This window comes from Sinocyclocheilus rhinocerous, unplaced genomic scaffold (genome assembly GCF_001515625.1).
Source record: "Sinocyclocheilus rhinocerous isolate Xijiao unplaced genomic scaffold, SAMN03320098_v1.1 scaffold1045, whole genome shotgun sequence".
Lineage (NCBI taxonomy): Eukaryota > Metazoa > Chordata > Actinopteri > Cypriniformes > Cyprinidae > Sinocyclocheilus > Sinocyclocheilus rhinocerous.
In genome coordinates, this window is record NW_015645361.1 from 99729 (window position 1) to 117209 (window position 17481).

General features: G+C 35.3%; 1 protein-coding gene across 1 annotated transcript in view; it reads right to left on the reverse strand.

The window, feature by feature from the left end:
* The window catches only part of LOC107705943 (collagen alpha-1(XXVII) chain A-like), a 66821-nt gene that overhangs the window by 7307 nt on the left and 42033 nt on the right, over positions 1 to 17481 (reverse strand). The window contains exons 23-46 of the mRNA XM_016509480.1: positions 14633 to 14686; positions 14507 to 14551; positions 14382 to 14435; positions 14035 to 14088; positions 13319 to 13372; positions 13007 to 13060; positions 6770 to 6823; positions 6634 to 6678; positions 6483 to 6527; positions 6121 to 6174; positions 5645 to 5698; positions 5356 to 5409; positions 4098 to 4151; positions 3949 to 4002; positions 3757 to 3864; positions 2688 to 2741; positions 2485 to 2592; positions 2244 to 2297; positions 2056 to 2109; positions 1697 to 1753; positions 1547 to 1600; positions 696 to 749; positions 540 to 593; positions 196 to 282 (exon numbers count right to left, since the gene is read on the reverse strand). Coding sequence (XP_016364966.1) covers positions 196 to 282; positions 540 to 593; positions 696 to 749; positions 1547 to 1600; positions 1697 to 1753; positions 2056 to 2109; positions 2244 to 2297; positions 2485 to 2592; positions 2688 to 2741; positions 3757 to 3864; positions 3949 to 4002; positions 4098 to 4151; positions 5356 to 5409; positions 5645 to 5698; positions 6121 to 6174; positions 6483 to 6527; positions 6634 to 6678; positions 6770 to 6823; positions 13007 to 13060; positions 13319 to 13372; positions 14035 to 14088; positions 14382 to 14435; positions 14507 to 14551; positions 14633 to 14686 — 1413 coding nt within the window. The remainder of the gene's footprint in view (positions 1 to 195; positions 283 to 539; positions 594 to 695; positions 750 to 1546; positions 1601 to 1696; positions 1754 to 2055; positions 2110 to 2243; positions 2298 to 2484; positions 2593 to 2687; positions 2742 to 3756; positions 3865 to 3948; positions 4003 to 4097; positions 4152 to 5355; positions 5410 to 5644; positions 5699 to 6120; positions 6175 to 6482; positions 6528 to 6633; positions 6679 to 6769; positions 6824 to 13006; positions 13061 to 13318; positions 13373 to 14034; positions 14089 to 14381; positions 14436 to 14506; positions 14552 to 14632; positions 14687 to 17481) is intronic.

Below are 17481 nucleotides of genomic sequence, written 5' to 3' on the forward strand. Positions count from 1 at the left end.
ACTTAATTTGAATGCAGCATTGTTATTTACATTTAAATATTTTTTTTCATTTGGCAGATGCTTTTATCCAAAGTAACTTACTGTCCATTCAAGTAATTTTATCTGCGTCTGTTTGCTGCTTGGGAACTAAACCCATGACTTTGGCAGTGATAATTTCTTTGAAATCTGAGTTTATATTAGCCCCGTATTTCTTACTACTACTAAAATGAAAGAGTTGTGTCCTCTTACCAGTGAGCCTCTGCTGCCACGCTCTCCCTGCTGACCCTGTTTACCCTTCTGACCCTTTGAGACAGAGAGAAAGTGACAGAGAATAACAAAGCATGTGAGAAAAAGAAGGAATGCCAAGATGAAAACCACAGGCACAGAAGTAATCGTATACAGCATGAACATACACATACATCTAACCCATTTTGCTGAAGTATGTGACAAGACTCTGATTTCTAGCACATGTTGTTTACGACTGCCATTCCAAAACATAAGTAATGAAATCTGAAATCCTGCAAAAGATACACACATATGAGCTGCAATCATAGCGTTACCTGTTCTCCTTTGGATCCTTTAGGGCCTTGTATCCCACGTGGACCAGGATCACCCTAAAAATGCATTAAAAGAATTAAACAAAAAGGTGTTTGTGTGTGTATTTGAGTGCAGGTATGTCTGTAATCATGATCTGATAATCATATTATTATACGCACAGGTAGTCCAGGAGCACCAGGTTTCCCTCGAAAACCATCAACACCTTGCTGACCCTGCACATGCAAACCAGAGTTATTATAGTTAACTAAAACTAAAACCATTCAAAACATTTTCATTATATGAAATAAAATAAACGTTAACTGAAATTCATATAAAATACTAAAAAACGATTTATTTCAAAACTTTACAAAAACAAAAATTTATTTATGATTTATTACATTTCTCATTTTAATTTAGTTTAACTTGTTGTATTAAAATAACTGAAAATTAATAAAAAACTATAACAGTATTGCAGCGATATATATATATATATATATATATATAAAACTAAAACTAATAAATTAATAATGTATATATTTTACTTATTAACTATTAATAATAACTCAAATTAAAAAAGAAATAATTTTTTCTGAAGAAAATCTGAAGTGTTGTTTGTTCATGCAAATCTCACCATTCGATCTGTATAAACTCCTAAAGAATGAGCAATATTTATGACAATAGTGATGCTTTCCTTAGCAAACATTGCTAATAATATTGTATATAGTCTCTATCAAAAGTTCTATAATCTAATTAAAACATATACATCTCCACTCAAAGCATATTTTTGCTGGCAGATATTTTAGTCTAAAAAGAACCTAAATCAAAACCATCTTGAAATGGTTTTAATCTTAATGTGATCTATAACATATTTTTTATGTTAAGCCAATTACCATATAAAACAGCCTTTCAGTTGGCAGCTGTTAATCTATTATAGGAAATGGTCACATGTTGGTGTGCGCCGACAGCACGTAAACAAATGAGCTAATGCGCTTCATATGCAGTAAGACAACAGTATGCTTTCTTATCTCACCGCATATCCTGGATCTCCCGGCTCGCCCCTGTCTCCTCGCTTTCCAACTGGACCCTGAAAATACACAAACACATGCATGAAGCTGCAAATATCGCTAATGAAATTAGAGGAATTCAGACAGATTTAAACATGATAATAAGAGAGACTCACTTGGAGTCCTGGAGGACCAGTAGGACCCTCCACCTTCCCATCATCCCCCTGTTCACCCTAGAACATTACATAATGCAAAACATCAGATGATTATAGAAAACTGAGTGAAAGCAGTTTGTGTGCCTATATTAGTGTGCCTAATACTAAAAAATATGATAATATTATGATGCTGTTTCATTGTTATATTCATTTAACATGGCATTTAAATTCACTGTGAGGTAATCTCATTGTATTTTAAAGCTAAGCTTTGTGTATTCTAGGTCAACTTCTAGCATAGATTCACCCATGAAGGTTGACATAATTGTGCAGGTCACATATATGAACATTTATGTACAAAATGAGTCATAAATACATTTGACCTTTTCACCCTTTGGTCCCGGGGGTCCTACTGGACCTTGAGGTCCCTTGTGACCCTGTAGAGAAAGAAAGAGCTTTCAAGCACTAGCAGACTTGTGCTGATAAATCAGTGCACTGATGTGGAAATGAACAATTGTTAATGTGCTAATATGATCGTGTGATGCTAATTGCACTTGTTTCTTGCTCTCACCTCATATCCTGATATGCCCGGATCCCCCTGCATCCCCATACGCCCGGGAGCGCCCTGAGAAAGTGCGAGAAAGTCAAAGTCAATGTAAACTTTATTGTAATTTTTAGCACATCGCATGGAAACAACAGTGGCATAAAGATGAGAAAGAAGGTGAAACAGACAGGCTTCTTGTGCAGGTCAAAAGAAAAGTCAGATGGATATATTACTAAAACTAACTTAACAAGATGATGTATCTGTTTACCACATGTCCGATGGTTCCTCGAGAGCCCTTTGGTCCGGTGGTTCCGATTGGTCCGATTTTTCCCATGGCTCCTGTCTCTCCCAGGTGGCCGATGTTACCTTTGGCACCCTGCAGGCAATGGGAAAGTGCAGTCAATATAGCTACTGTGCACAATGGATTAAAGAGAATTAAATAACTTGCTATCTTAAACTCGAATGTCTTACCTTAAACCCTGGCTTCCCTCTCTCGCCATTTTTGCCAGGTTTTCCTTCAGGACCCTAAAACACACATGCAAAAATGAGGGAAAGCAACAAAAACAATCCCCACCATCATTTCGCAAAAAATTATATATTATTATTAAAATAACTAAAACTATTAAAATAGTTAATGTTAATTGAAATAAAGCTTAAGTAAAATATATAATATAATATAATATAATATAATAAAAAAAGTAAAAAACTAGAAAATTAAAACTCCTGCCTTGGAAACTAACTGAAACTAAGTAAGTTGAGGTTACTTGAATTACTAAAACTAAAATAAAAACAAATTAAAGTGAAGTAGAAATATAAAAAATAATAATAATAAATAACAAAAATGACAAAAGTATATAAAAATTACTAATTACTAAAATTACTCAAATGTAAGCTTAATCCAAATTAAAAAGCTAAATTAAAATCTAAATATTAAATAAACAGGCTAAAATTTAAACATTATAATTCTAAATTATAAAGTCTAAAATGAAAAATTAAAATGTGAAAAAATTAAAATATATATAAAAGCAAATTCAAAGTATTATATTAACAAATACTATTATAAATAATACTAAAATAACAGCTTTTTCCCATTCACTAACTTTTCTGAGGGGTCAAAGTTCTTTAGGTCATTTTTAGGCATAATTGTTGAGATTTGTCAAATTTTTCAAGTTTTTTCAAGTGTTTTTTGTGATAGATGACATGTGTAATATGCAAAAAAAATATGTTTTTACTGATCATAATCCAAAGCGCATGAATGATCCACTGTTACAAAGGTTAACTACCAGATTTATAATATATATATATATATATATATATTATTCGTAAAAATTTAAACTTTTTGCATATTTTAAGATTGCCTAATCTTTTGGTTTTTACTAGATTTTTTTGGGCCATGCCTTTATTATGAGACAACCCCAAACTCCCCATAATTAGTACTCTCGTTTTATTTACTAACTGAAAACCCTGTATGCAGTATGTGTTTTGAAGTATAAAGTAAAATATGAGTGTGATATTGTTTGTGCACATCTGCATCACTCACTCTGACACCAGTAAGCCCAGGGTCGCCCGGTGGCCCTTCTTTCCCCTTGATTCCCGGGTCACCTCTGACACCCTGCTCACCCTCTCCGCCCATGTCGCCCTTTTCACCCTGTTCAAAACCAATTTGTTGTTCTTTCAACAATTTTTGTGGTTTAAATAATGTATTTTTGAATACTTGTGAACAATTTATTACCTTGGCACCATCAGGGCCAGCCGGACCAGCCTCTCCCTCTAAACCTGGTTCTCCCTGTATCAAACAAACAAAAACATGATAAAATTAATACTGTTTTTGTGCATTCATACAAGTCAAATCAATGTTTCACAGACGTATTGAACACACACCCTTGTTCCGATTAGTCCTGCTGCCCCAGCGTTCCCCGCAGGCCCAAGTGACCCCTGCAAAAACAATGAAAAGACATAATAAGAGTCCAAACACACAGGTTGTTTTATTCTTTTTTTAGCAAGTTCACATTCGTTTTATTTAATTACATAAGTCCAGTCAGCCAAACAGCAATTATAACCAATGATGTGTGACAGCACATCTGCGTCTGCCAAGCTCAGGCTAACATTATCTAACTTTAACAATACAAATATAGTCATATGGTTCCTCTTCAGACTGTGATTGCGACACATGCGCTGTGCTACTCATTACAGAAGCTCAATGGGGCCTTGAACTGCCAACGAAAAGCCGATTTAGCAACAGTTATTTAGTGCAGCATAATAGCACCTCAAGCAAGAAAATTATGGGAAATGGGTTAACACTAATTTCAGGCTCTTTTCATGAATAGGGTACAAAATAGGGCCTACAGCTCTTAAAATGTAGTTTTTTTCCCCCAACAAATGGGCAGGAAAAGGAGGAAATTGCTGATTAGCAATCTCCAGAAGTCAAACTAAATGTTATAAGGGCTGTTATTTTCAATTTTTTTTATAGTGTTGTATGGAACTTTTCCAAACCTGCTGCTAAAATTCAGAACGTTTGAATGCAGTTTTAAAACCTTTATTAGTTATTTTCCATTCAATTCAATAAACATAAAATAGACAATTTAAAAATAAAAAAACAACTACAAGGTTGCCAAAATAAGCACATATAAATAATATACACACTACCAGTCAAAAGTTTACAGTAAAAACACAAAAATACAGTAAAAACAGCAATACTGTGAAATATTATTACAATTTCAAATGAGTGTTTTCTATGTGAATATATTGTAAAATGTCATTTATTCCTGTGATGCAAATCTGAATTTTCAGCATCATCACTCCAGTCTTCAGTGTCACATGATCCTTCAGAAATCATTCTAATATGCTGATTTGCTGCTCAAGAAACATTTACTATTATTATCAATGTTGAAAACAGTTTTTACTGCTTATTATTTTTGTGTAAACCCTGATATGCTACCATTTCAAAATTTTTGGAAAATTAATACTTTTATTCAGCAAGAACGCATTAAACTGATGTACAGTGAGAGTAACGACATTTATAACGTTACAATAGATTTCTATTTCAAATGAATGCTGTTCTTTTGGACATTGGATTTATGACTCTTATGCTTTTAAGGTAACAAGACTCCAAAGTGCAAAGAGCCAACAGTTTACCCACCTTTTCTCCAGGTTCTCCTGGAAGTCCGGGATCGCCAACTTTTCCCGCAGGGCCCTGAGACAAAGAGAGAGCACACATTTTTCTATTTCCATGTTTTTTTTGGTGCCAAAACTGATGGATTAATGACCTAAAATTACTTTCATTAATCAATTAAAGAATGAAAGAGGAGTAAATAGGATTAAACAGGGCAATCATTTAATCTCAGTATCATTCACAATCAAGGGAACCAAAACAGACAGAAGCAGCAGAAAACCTGGACGTGTGTTTGTGTACGTGTGGAGTGTATTACCTTTGGCCCTGGATTTCCAGGAGGCCCGAGTGTTCCTGGGGGCCCTGGAGGTCCCTGGTCCCAAACAAACAAATCATTTATCAGTAATGCATACATACAAACAGACACACACACACATTTCAACATTACAATCTCCCATTATCTGAAGCCAAATTCTTAAACTGTGAAGCAGATGTGTGTGTACAGTCTCACAGCCTGGCAAAACTACTGCAGATCTTACTTACATTTTACAGCTACATAATCACAAACATTTAACAAACTACATATGACAACTGAATGCCAAGAAAGAGTCATGGACTCGGTCATGAGAATTCGATTGTTCTATATATTTCAGGGCTGAACGAGACAAAAATACACAGTGCTCAAAACCCATCTTCTGGAGTTGCGCAACACCCAGAGGACGTAAAGTAGGTTTACATAAAAAGACACTGGAAAATGTGTTTCTGTATGTAGAACAGAAATAAAGCATCACTCACTGGCTCTCCTGCGATTCCTTTGTCTCCTGTAGCCCCGGATGGCCCTTGAATGCCCTACAGAAACAAAGTCAAAATGTATTGTTGAATAAACTAAATAATGCAACAAGTAAATAAATCAATGATTAATATGGCAATAAATCATAAATAATAAATTAACATTAAAAAAAGAGAATATTGTAAAAATTAAATATTTTTTATAAATAATTTATTTTTATATTTTTGTCCCGTGACACAAATTGAGCTGCATTGTATCTATGGAATGTGCTCTACAAATAAAATGTATTATTATTACATAAATAAATGACATTTTTAAGGAACAGTCCTAAAATATGCAGTATATAGATTTCAATAGAGAAACTAACCGGAAATCCCTTTGGCCCCGCCTCCCCAGGCTCCCCGATCTTGCCCTGCAGAGAGATTGGACAGACATAGAGACTGTTACCATAGAAAAGATCGGAGAGACATGGCAACAGTTACTGTAGAAACACAATCAGAAGGAGAATGTGTTTTTACCGCTTGTCCCGGGAAACCGATTTTTCCTGGAGGACCATCAAGACCCTGTGAGGAGACATAAATTAACGTTAGATTCAAATGTGTACAGCATTTATCTTTAGTCATGAGGTGAGCTCTGAAGGACAGCGGCCTTTACCTTTTTGCCTTCAGCGCCGAGTTCGCCTGGCATACCGTCCGGACCTCTAGGACCCTAAAACAGAGGCGCAAATCGGACACACTTTTGTGAACTTTGGCAGTCTGATTAAATAATAAGAATTAAGAAGGAGATCACATGACAGCTTATAATACTTTTGGTCACACTTGAATGGTCAGGTTGAATGCATTGTCTTTAATCATATTATTGAAATTTCTTCTTCTTCTTCTTAATGTTTAACGGCCTTACTGAAATTGTATTAAATTAAACTGAATTGCTCAACAAGAATGAATGCTCCATCAAATCACTGTGTAATAGAACTTTTTATGACAAAAAAAATAGCTGAAATTGAGCTGCTGAAATTGTTTAAATTAGTTAGCATTTTATATTTCAATTTGTTATAGTTCCATTGTTGTAATTATTAAACTAAAACCAAAACTATTAAAAATTGCTTTTGTCAAATGAAATAAAGCTGAAATAATATAAAATATAAATATTAGATGAAAAACAAAAATGATGAAAAAAATGATGAAAAAACCTTGGCAACTAGCTAAAATAAGTTGAAGTTGAAGTACTAAAATGACTTAACTAAAACTGAAATAAACAAAAATAAATTAAAGCTAAATAAAAAAAATAACAAAAGCACAAAATTATTAAAACTAAAATATAAAAATAAAAGCTAATTCACATTATTAATAAATATTATAGTATATAAATAATACTAAAATAGCACTGAGTGTTAATGTATATAAATAACATGTAACATGTAAAGATAATAAAAACTACTATAGAAAATACTCACTGAATCATTATATTACTTACATGGCTATTTATTAAAACAATAAATTATCATTTTAAAATATTTGAGCATAATCTAAATAATATTCATGATCTAAGCCATCTTGTGACATCCCAACCAGCATGTATGCAAACACACACTTTAAATCCGGAAGTATATCTTCAAACACTAGGGGGAGCTGTACTGTAGATTTTGGATGTGTGGGATATGTTGGGATATTTGGAGTTGTGCATGTAGGTCAATGTTTAAGAGGCTCTTGAGGGTCTAAGCATGACACAGAACTATGTTGCATCTGTCTTTGTCTAGATGCACACAAAAAATCTCTTACACATTAAAGGAACACTCCACTATTTTTGAAAATAGGCTCATTTTCCAACTCCTCTAGAGTTAAACAGTTGAGTTTTACCGTTTTCGAATCCATTCAGCCGATCTCCGGGTCTGGCGGTAGCACTTTTAGCTTAGCTTAACATAGATCATTGAATGTTGGTCATTTTTGAGCAAGATGCCAACGGTCTAATCAGATTCAATGATCTATGCTAAGCTGCAGCTAAAAGTGCTACCGCCAGACCCGGAGATCGGCTGAATGGATTCGAAAATGGTAAAACTCAACTGTTTAACTCTAGGGGAGTTGGAAAATGAGCCTATTTTCAAAAATAGTGGAGTGTTCCTTTAATGCTACACTATCCTAAACAACCGAATCATCCTCGCTATCACAAACAATGGTTTGGCTCGCCTATAAAATCTGAAGAGATCTGAACACAAGGAATTCATCAAGAGACTAGACACACATTCGCTCCCTCTCGAAGAATGCGTGTGCGCACTGATAATTACATTCTCAATCTTATGGTGTGTGCGTCCGGCCAAAAAACATCAGACTGTTGAAACAATATCATCACAGTCTCTGCCAGCTGGCACACGCTCTCTTTGTCTGTTTCGCTCTCTCACACACACTGGAGGGGCTGAAGGTACTCAGTAAAATATGTGGAATACCTCATATGGGTTACTACTGTTATTAATATTCTGGCCATCCCGTTATACATCCATAAACCATAGAAAATAAAGTGACTCATTACTTCTCAGCACCTTTTAGTGCAGCAATGATGTCTTTCTGGAGGTCCCGCGTGTTGTTATCTAACCAGAGTAAATGCGGTTTTCATTTGTATGCTTCAAATACAGAGAAACATCCAAGGTCACAAGGAACGTTAGTGAATGTCTTTCTATTGTGCTGATACCATATTGAACTTGTCACAGAAAAGCCCTTATTGCCAAGAAATGAGGACATTAAACAGAACTTGAACATTAAATATACAGAAAATAGGTCAGAATCACGGCCTAGCCTTCAGCAAGTCTCGAGTTCCTTCTTCAGTAAGTCTATGGGACTTTTTTTAAATAAAGGAGTTAGGATTTTGTTCAGATATCTAAAGTAATAGTAATACTTTCTTTAGCAAATACCACTAAAACGTGGCAAGAGGGCATAAAAACAAAAACAAAACAACAACATAAAATATTATACATAATGCATGCATAATAAATAATGCTTTTTTCTACCATTGAAGAACTGGTTACAGTTTCACCTTTACCTGCATAAAGTATTTTTGAAAGATATGTTTTTGTCTGTTTTAAATAAAGACAAAGATATATAAAGACTCTTCAGGCATTGTCAGTATATCACATACACTCTACGCTGTTTTGGCCCGTTCAACTTCTCAGTGACGAAGGCAGGAAACAAAATCATCAGCACTGAATCAATGAATCATCAGGACAACAACTTGATTTACGGACTCAGTGAGGGGCTCTAACTAAGACCAGACAGTGGCACAGAGACTCTCAACTCTCCTAAGTTTGCTTCCATTGCATCCCTGTGCTCGGTCTTCTCTCCAGTAATTCATGTTGATTCTGTCAGTTAATGGAAAACATTTGCCATGTGTGTGTTTTTTTCGAGTGTGTGTATCTATCTTTCTGACTATTACCGTATTGGCCCGAATATAAGACGACCCTGATTATAAGACGACCCCCCTTTTTCCAGATGTACCTTTTGGAAAAAGGCTTTTTAAAAACCAAATCTTGTTTTTTCTCAGTAAAACACATTTTGTTTTCAATTATTTTCATATTGCATATTTTTCCTATTTTAATTTTTGTTTTGAAAGTATGATAAAAACTGGTAAAATGTACCAACTAGTCTACCAGTTTAAAGCTGCAGTCCGTAAGTTTTGACTCTTTGTCGCCATCTCTGTTTGAAACCTGCAATTGCAGTTACTTGCGGAATTATCTTTATTACGTGGGTTGTGCACCGGCATGGATCCAGTGCGGATGAATCTAATGTTTTGAGGAGTATGTGTAGCTGTCAGTGGTCACCGCACCGGTGTGGATATTTACTGTACTTCGGAATCACATGTAGCGTCTGCGTAGAATCATGCATGATCTTTGGGTTTTATGGCTTAAGAGACCCTTTTAGCTTTTGACATTTGCATATAAATTACAGTCCTGGTCACAGACATTACACTTATATGGGTGCTAAATGTCAAATGGTTCCCCCCCCCTATCAGGGAGATGCTAAACAGTTTCACCACTCGCGCCTTCATTTGGAGTTTCAAACACATTCCAAAGAGACGTAAATGACCCCCGGGGCCAGGCACAATGGGCCTGGCTGACCAAGCAAACTAACACACACACACAGTATGTGTGGCAGTCAGTCACCGCACTGGTGTGGATATTTAATGTACTTCGCACTCACAGATTCTATCCTACGTCTTGGAATATATGACCCAAATAAGAATTTTCACCATATATTGCCATCTGAACAAGCAAGTAACAAGTCTGCCCCTTTGTTCTGACCAGCTGAGGAAAAAAGCATTACAATAAATCGCGCTAACAATGGTGATTAAATCTAACGATCAGTTAATTAGGTCATATCACTTCAAACCGTGCAAATTATTATTACTGTTATACTCTGTTTTTAAAATGTTAATGTTAACAACATCAGCATTGCGTGACTATGTGTATGTAGTGTGTATTAGCATAGATTTCAATTTCTGTACAGTAATCTATAATTGTCATGCCATTCGAATTTCATATAAAGAAATTATTTTATTTTTAACCCAAAAAGCTAATTATTCTTACTTGGAACTGGTTGTCTTTAAAATACAAATCTTGTGTAATCCCAGGCTATCTGTAATCAGATGCACATTTAAAACTGGAGTATAATCTAATTTCAGTCACTTGTGTTTCATAAACACATAATCCTTTCTGAATTACAATCGGCGATCAAAATGATAAGTTTAATTATTCCAGCTGCTGTGAGAAAAGGCTAGAAACGATCCGCCACCTGCAGGATCCTCACATGCGATAGCCTAGTAGCCGGGACAACTTCTTTATGTTTACAGACGTGACGTAATGACGCAGCGGCATGCTCGAATTTCCCGTGAATTCCTACCAGTACCACTCAAATTAGAAAACATTATTATAAGCTTACCGTTGTGAATTGGGCTAAAGTAAGGAGATAGTTTTGAACACTGGCTGGTTATGTACTTGCTCAAAAATTTAACTAAATTTTTTTTAACAGCTTTAACTAACTAACTACCTGACTAAATAACTAATTATCGGACTATCGGACGACTAACTAGCCTATCAGACTAGCCTAAGCAACCATGACGTGCGCTCGCCATGACAACGCAAAAGTTTCAGCACAGGATAAATATATTTCCAGCACCATAAATCACTTGTAGTAGCTCTACTACTAGATGAATTTCAAAAATGGGTTTCACTGTACAGTTATGAACAGCTGTTCCTTCATCTTGGCTTAAATTTCAATGTTGTTAAGGAAAGAGTGAAGCTGATTGGTTGGTTCTTGTCACATGACGCGTGGTGCGCTTGCGGCATTCTGAAAAGTTGAAATGCTTTCATCTTGCTGGAAAAAACGCATCACTTCTATTATGAGTGCACCAGGAGTTTGCCAGTTGATGTGATCGCAAAAAAACCTGCTTCTTTTTATTTTCATAATGTATTGTTGACACGTGCGAAACATACATTTAGACTACTACTGTTATGCTATGTAAATACTTATTTACATTAGTTGGCATATGTGCCAATGTATATTTCTGCCAGTGGATGCCCACACTCCAGGTTGCGTTTATTAAACTCAGGAGAGAAGATAATTTTTGAGCGCACGTATATAATGATCGATAGAAAGCGTGTCTGTTTTCTGTGAGAGTGAATGAATGGGAATCCACCTGCAAGCAGAGAGATTTGCACTCGAGCATTTGATGCGCTCTCGCATAGGCAATATGCGCTCTGGACATTTGTCATTAAAATAACTCAATAGAAACGGCCTCAAACGAACTTTTAAAAAGAGAAGAAAGTCATGTCTGAAAGCTGCAATCGATTTTTTAATTCGTTAAATGAATGGAGAATATTGTGTTTTTCCATTTCCGTCGGTGGGGCTCTAGCACTGAGGTCCGCACTTATTCCTTTGAGCCGTCCACGCAGTCATCATCGATGGAAAAACCCCACACCCCTAATCCTAACCATTGCGTATCATATGCACACCAAAGTCAATTTATGCGTATAAATAGAACGGCAAATAGAAACAGAAACTTGTGGTATTGATACGCACTTTCATAATTTACCATATAAAGCTGCACAGATTTTTATTTTAAGACACACAAAATGATATGGCGGGCCGGAATAGGCCCGCGGGCCTTGAGTTTGATACATGTGGTCTAACTAATTAACTATGAATCTATCTATCGGACGATTTAACTTGCCATCCAGTTTAACTAAGAATCTATTGGATGACTTACTAGCCTATCAGTTTAACCAACTATTTAAGAATCAATATATGAGATAACTTACCTAGCCTAGTTAAGTTTAACTAAGAATAAATCTATCAGATGACAAACTAGCCTATCAGTTTAACCAACTAACTAACAAAGAATCTACTAACAGATAACTTAACTAGCCTAGTTAAGTGTAACAAACAAAGAATTTATTTATTGGATGACTAACTAGTCTATTAGTTTAACTAACTAAATTACTAAGAATCTATATATCAGTCAATTTAACTTACCAACCAGTTTAACTGAGAATCTATCTGTCTGGGCGACTAACTAACTAACTAACTAACAAAGAATCTATCTATCAGATATCTTAACTAGCCTAGTTCATTTTAAATAACTAAAAATCTATTTATTGGACGACTAACTAGTCTACCAGTTTTCTAACTAAATTACTAATTAAAAATCTATCTATCAGATAACTTATCTAGGCTATCAGTCTACTAACTAACTAAACTACCAGTTAAAGTAACTATAACTGAAATGGTTCGGTGTGGTGGTTGGTAATCAGAAGGCCACAGGTTCAGCCCTTGTCCTGTTTTACTAAAGATAAAAGCAAAATAACTGACTTCCACATGCTTACACACTTCTGATGCCCAGATGACTTACCCGTCTTCCTTTAGCTCCTCTCATGCCGATGGGTCCACGTGATCCCGGTGGGCCCTATAAAAAAAAAGAGACCATTTACGTGTGCACACTTGTGTTTTTCTCTTTTTGGGGGATTAATATCAGGCAGACTGGCTCCTGTCTCTCTCACTGCTAATAAGAGTTTGTGTTTGTTTTGTCTGTCCAAACTGTAAGCACAGAACTTTACACAGAGGTGTCTGACAGCTGACCGACAGGACAGCAGGTGATGCCGGCGTACAACCATCAGCTTCCTTCTGACATCCAAACTATCTGAAGTATCTGCTGTCGACTTACTGGACTGCCTGGTGGTCCTGGTGGGCCGCTCTCTCCAGGGGTTCCTGGGTGTCCCTGTAAGTGATGGGAAACATGTAAGACACACACACACACACACACACCATACAAAACATACGCGTATAAATGAAATACTACATTACAAAATATTAGATTATATCTTCTATAGTACGGCATTATTACACCACCCTGCATCATATCTGCTGAATGAAATCCAATACTTTTTTTTTTTTACTAATTTTGGGATGCTGATTCAAAAATAGTGTCTGTTTTGCTTAAGCACGCCACTCTTTCTCACTAAATATTATGGATTTTGTATCATTTTTGCTTTTGACAATCATTTGTAAGGTGATGAAGTCTTGTATTACCCCTTAATCAACAGAAAACTGACACACAGACATGGTTCCTGTCTGAATCTGAGCAGATTACAACTATTTGTTCAATTCTCACAAGTATGAATGATTCTGAAGACTTTATTTTATGCCTAATCCTGATTTCCACTTTTTCTACAAGTTAAATAATACATTCTGAATACTTCATTTTGCCAAAACCTTTTGTCCAAACTTTTGACATTTGCTGAGGAGCTGGAAGGAAGTGGGCCATTTATCTATGATGGACAGTTGAACTTCCTGTTTTAAACAACATTCATAATTTGAAGGAGCGAGAATGAGGGCGGAAGTGCATGCTGAGAATTTATGTGCGGTGTATGTGTGCCGTACGGTGGATCCTTTCTCTCCTGGAGGTCCGGGCAATCCCATCTCTCCACGATCACCCTAAATAAATCACATAACAGAACATTCACACTACGGCTCAAAAGATTTTTTGATGTTTTTGAAAGAAGTCTCTTCTGCTCACCAAGGCTGCATTTATTTTTTATCAAAAAATACAGTAATATTGTGAAACATAATTACAATTTTTTTTTCTATTTGAATATATTGCAAAATTTAATTTATTCCTGTGATCAAAGCTGAATATTCAGCATTCATATCTATCCAGTCTTCAGTGTCACATGATCCTTCAGAAATCATTCTAATATGCTGAGCTGATGCTCTCAGGTGTGTCTTACCTTCTCTCCAGCTAGTCCAGTCTCCCCTGCAGGGCCGATGAAGCCAACGAGACCCTACAAACACAACATCATCAGTGTGAGGGTCAAAGTGTGGTTAAAGGCCATAACTCAGTCTGTGTACTCACCCTCTCACCCATGGGTCCAGCCTTTCCTGTGACACCCTGCTCACCCTGAAAGACATCAGAGAGTGTTTGAGTGACCGTGTGTGTGGAGGAGATTTGTGTGTGTTTATATTCTGCTTATGTTCTCACTTTGACCCCTTCAGGTCCAACAGCCCCAGGGAAACCCTTACTGCTCATCAGACCCTGGAAATACAGACAGAAAAGAGACCATTTGTTATGAGACAAATAATGATGAGAGACTAGACTGTACATATAAACTGTTTCAGAAAGAGAAAAAAAGAAACTGTATTTTGCATAAACAGCTGATAATGAGAACATCATGGGATCTCAATTCTGCTGTTGCGCTATTGAATTATATATATAATATATATAAATATATATTATATATAATGCATTATAAAATTATTTTAATGCATTAATTATGCCTTGTAATGCACCTTATAATGCATTGTTTCATCTCATTATAATACAGTTATAATACATTATAATACGTATTTATTGTTACACAGAAAATATAATGCATTAAAACACATAGCGAACAACCAATTTCAGATGTAACAAGAAATGTGCAAATATAATGCATTTTAACTTTTTTATGGAAATATATAATCTTATAATGCATTGTATGATCTCATTAATAAGTGTAAACACAGTTATAATACATTATAATACTTATTTTATAATATTATTTATCGCTACATAGAAAATACAATATATAATACATTATTTAACTGAATTTAATTATTGTTCAGTTTACTTCCAGATATTTCTAATGACAATGTTGCGTTTTATAATTCAGCTTTGACTTGAAATCTTGGAAAATAATTCATCAAAGCATAAGAGATCATGCACAATTGATATGCATGAGTTAAGCCATTCAATGTAGTCCTAATTAGCGAGTCTAAGTGATTCCCAAATAAATGAAAATAATTTCATAATAGCAAAAAAATCGTAATGGTTATAAACAAGCTTCATTTTTATGCAAAACATAATTCTCTTTTCTTCCCCTTTGCTTTTGGTGAAATATGACATTTCTTCATGAGATTCACCCATTAAATATGTCACATGTTTGATTATGTTGGAGCAAGACATGAGTATGCATACTAATGCACAAGAGCTGCGTCCAGAGCACAAAGAAGAACATACTGAAAGTCTCACCAAGACATATCCAATTACTGACCGCACAACAGAGACACAGAGAGAGATGAGGAAAACAGATACCTGTCTGAGGACAGAATGATGGAGAACATAGAGAAATGTTCTGAGTTTGTGCCAGAGAAGCACTGAGTTTGGTTAAACAAGAAAAAAGTGGAACGAAAGAAGGGAAAAGAGGAAAAACAGAGACTGAGCGGGAATGTTATGTAATACAGAGGCTGATCGCAGCAGATTCTGAGCCTCCTGATTTACGATGCTGGATTTATTCATTCCTTCTGTCTTTTACAAAAGAAATTCCCAGCCTCTATAATTCATTGATATATTAAACATAATTAAAGCTATTCGAAATTGAAATCCCCTATTGCGCCACCTTGTGGTCCGTTGGGTGAATACACATTTTGCTTTGCTCACACAGAATATAAAAACGGACTCTTGGTCATTTTTCAACCACAAATCATTTAAAAATATATATTTTGTATAAAAATGAATATATTTTTGATAAGTTCTGAGGTCAATTCATCCAAAAATGTATATTTGCAGCTTTACAGCTTTAAATTAACAAATGCAATATCATCATCAATATAATTTTAAGGCCTCTAAAACAAAAAAAACACACATTTCCAATATACATTTTCAAAATCGCAAACACAAAACCTATAAAAGATTTGTTATAAGACAAATGATGACGACAGACTAGACTGCACCAGAAAATGCATTTTGCTAAATAAATAGCATTTTGCATAAAGAGAATGAAACCTATGTGTAATGAGAATGTCACATGATCTCAATGTGCTATTGAAATTAAATAATTTTTTTCATTTATAGAGCACATTTCATACACAGCTGTAATTCAAACTGTTTTACATAAAAATGATTTAACAAAAACATTAATAAAAATTTATTTTTTTCAACCATAAATCAAAAGAAAACAAATAATTTCCCCCCCCAAAAAAGCATACAAAATTGATAGATTTTTTTGACAGCCATTCACCCAAAGATGTAAATTTGCAACAGTATAAAATTAACAAATGCAATACCATCATCGATGCAACTTTAAAGCCTCTAAAACAACATCAAAACTGCAACAAAAAAAAACTACAAACAAAATCACAGTAAAGGCATTTCCACACTGAGCGCGAAAAAGCGAAACGAATATCGGACGCGATGACGCGCTGGAATAAAACAATAAATTTCTATGGATGCTTCCACATAGACCGCGAACATTCGTGCACCAAAAATGCAAATGTTTTTTTCCGCACCAGTCTGACGAATCTTTTCAGTTTGGCAAAGCAAAAACACGGGTCGTCCAATAAGATTTGAGCTAGGATCACGTGACCGGAGCAGCTGCTGTTGCACAAAAGGGTGAGTGTGGTGGCGCTGTTTCGAAAACCAACAAACACCAAAGAAGAGTATCCCGGATAAGAGAAGAGAGTGGATGCTGAGTTCTTGTTATCGTTGGTATTTAAGAACAGATTTATTCTCACATGTTCTTTATACAGAATAACATTTCTAATAATTCTCCACTGAATCATGTGATCTGTAGAGCACCGTCCATTTTCTTCCACGTGCGCGAGTGTTATGAGTCAGAGCGCGTTCACGCTTAGTCTAGATCTTACGTATTAAAAAAATCGAGTGAAACATTTTTCTAGACATGAAATATGAAAGCAAATAGACATGATTATGACGATATATTTTCTGTGTCTTTTGTATGCAGCCTATGGTTTTTTTTATAGCAATAAAGGATGTTTATGAAAAATATTAGCAGTGTAGCGTTATTAAACATACAAAGAGTGCATGTGTCTGCTTATTATAGAATCAAAATC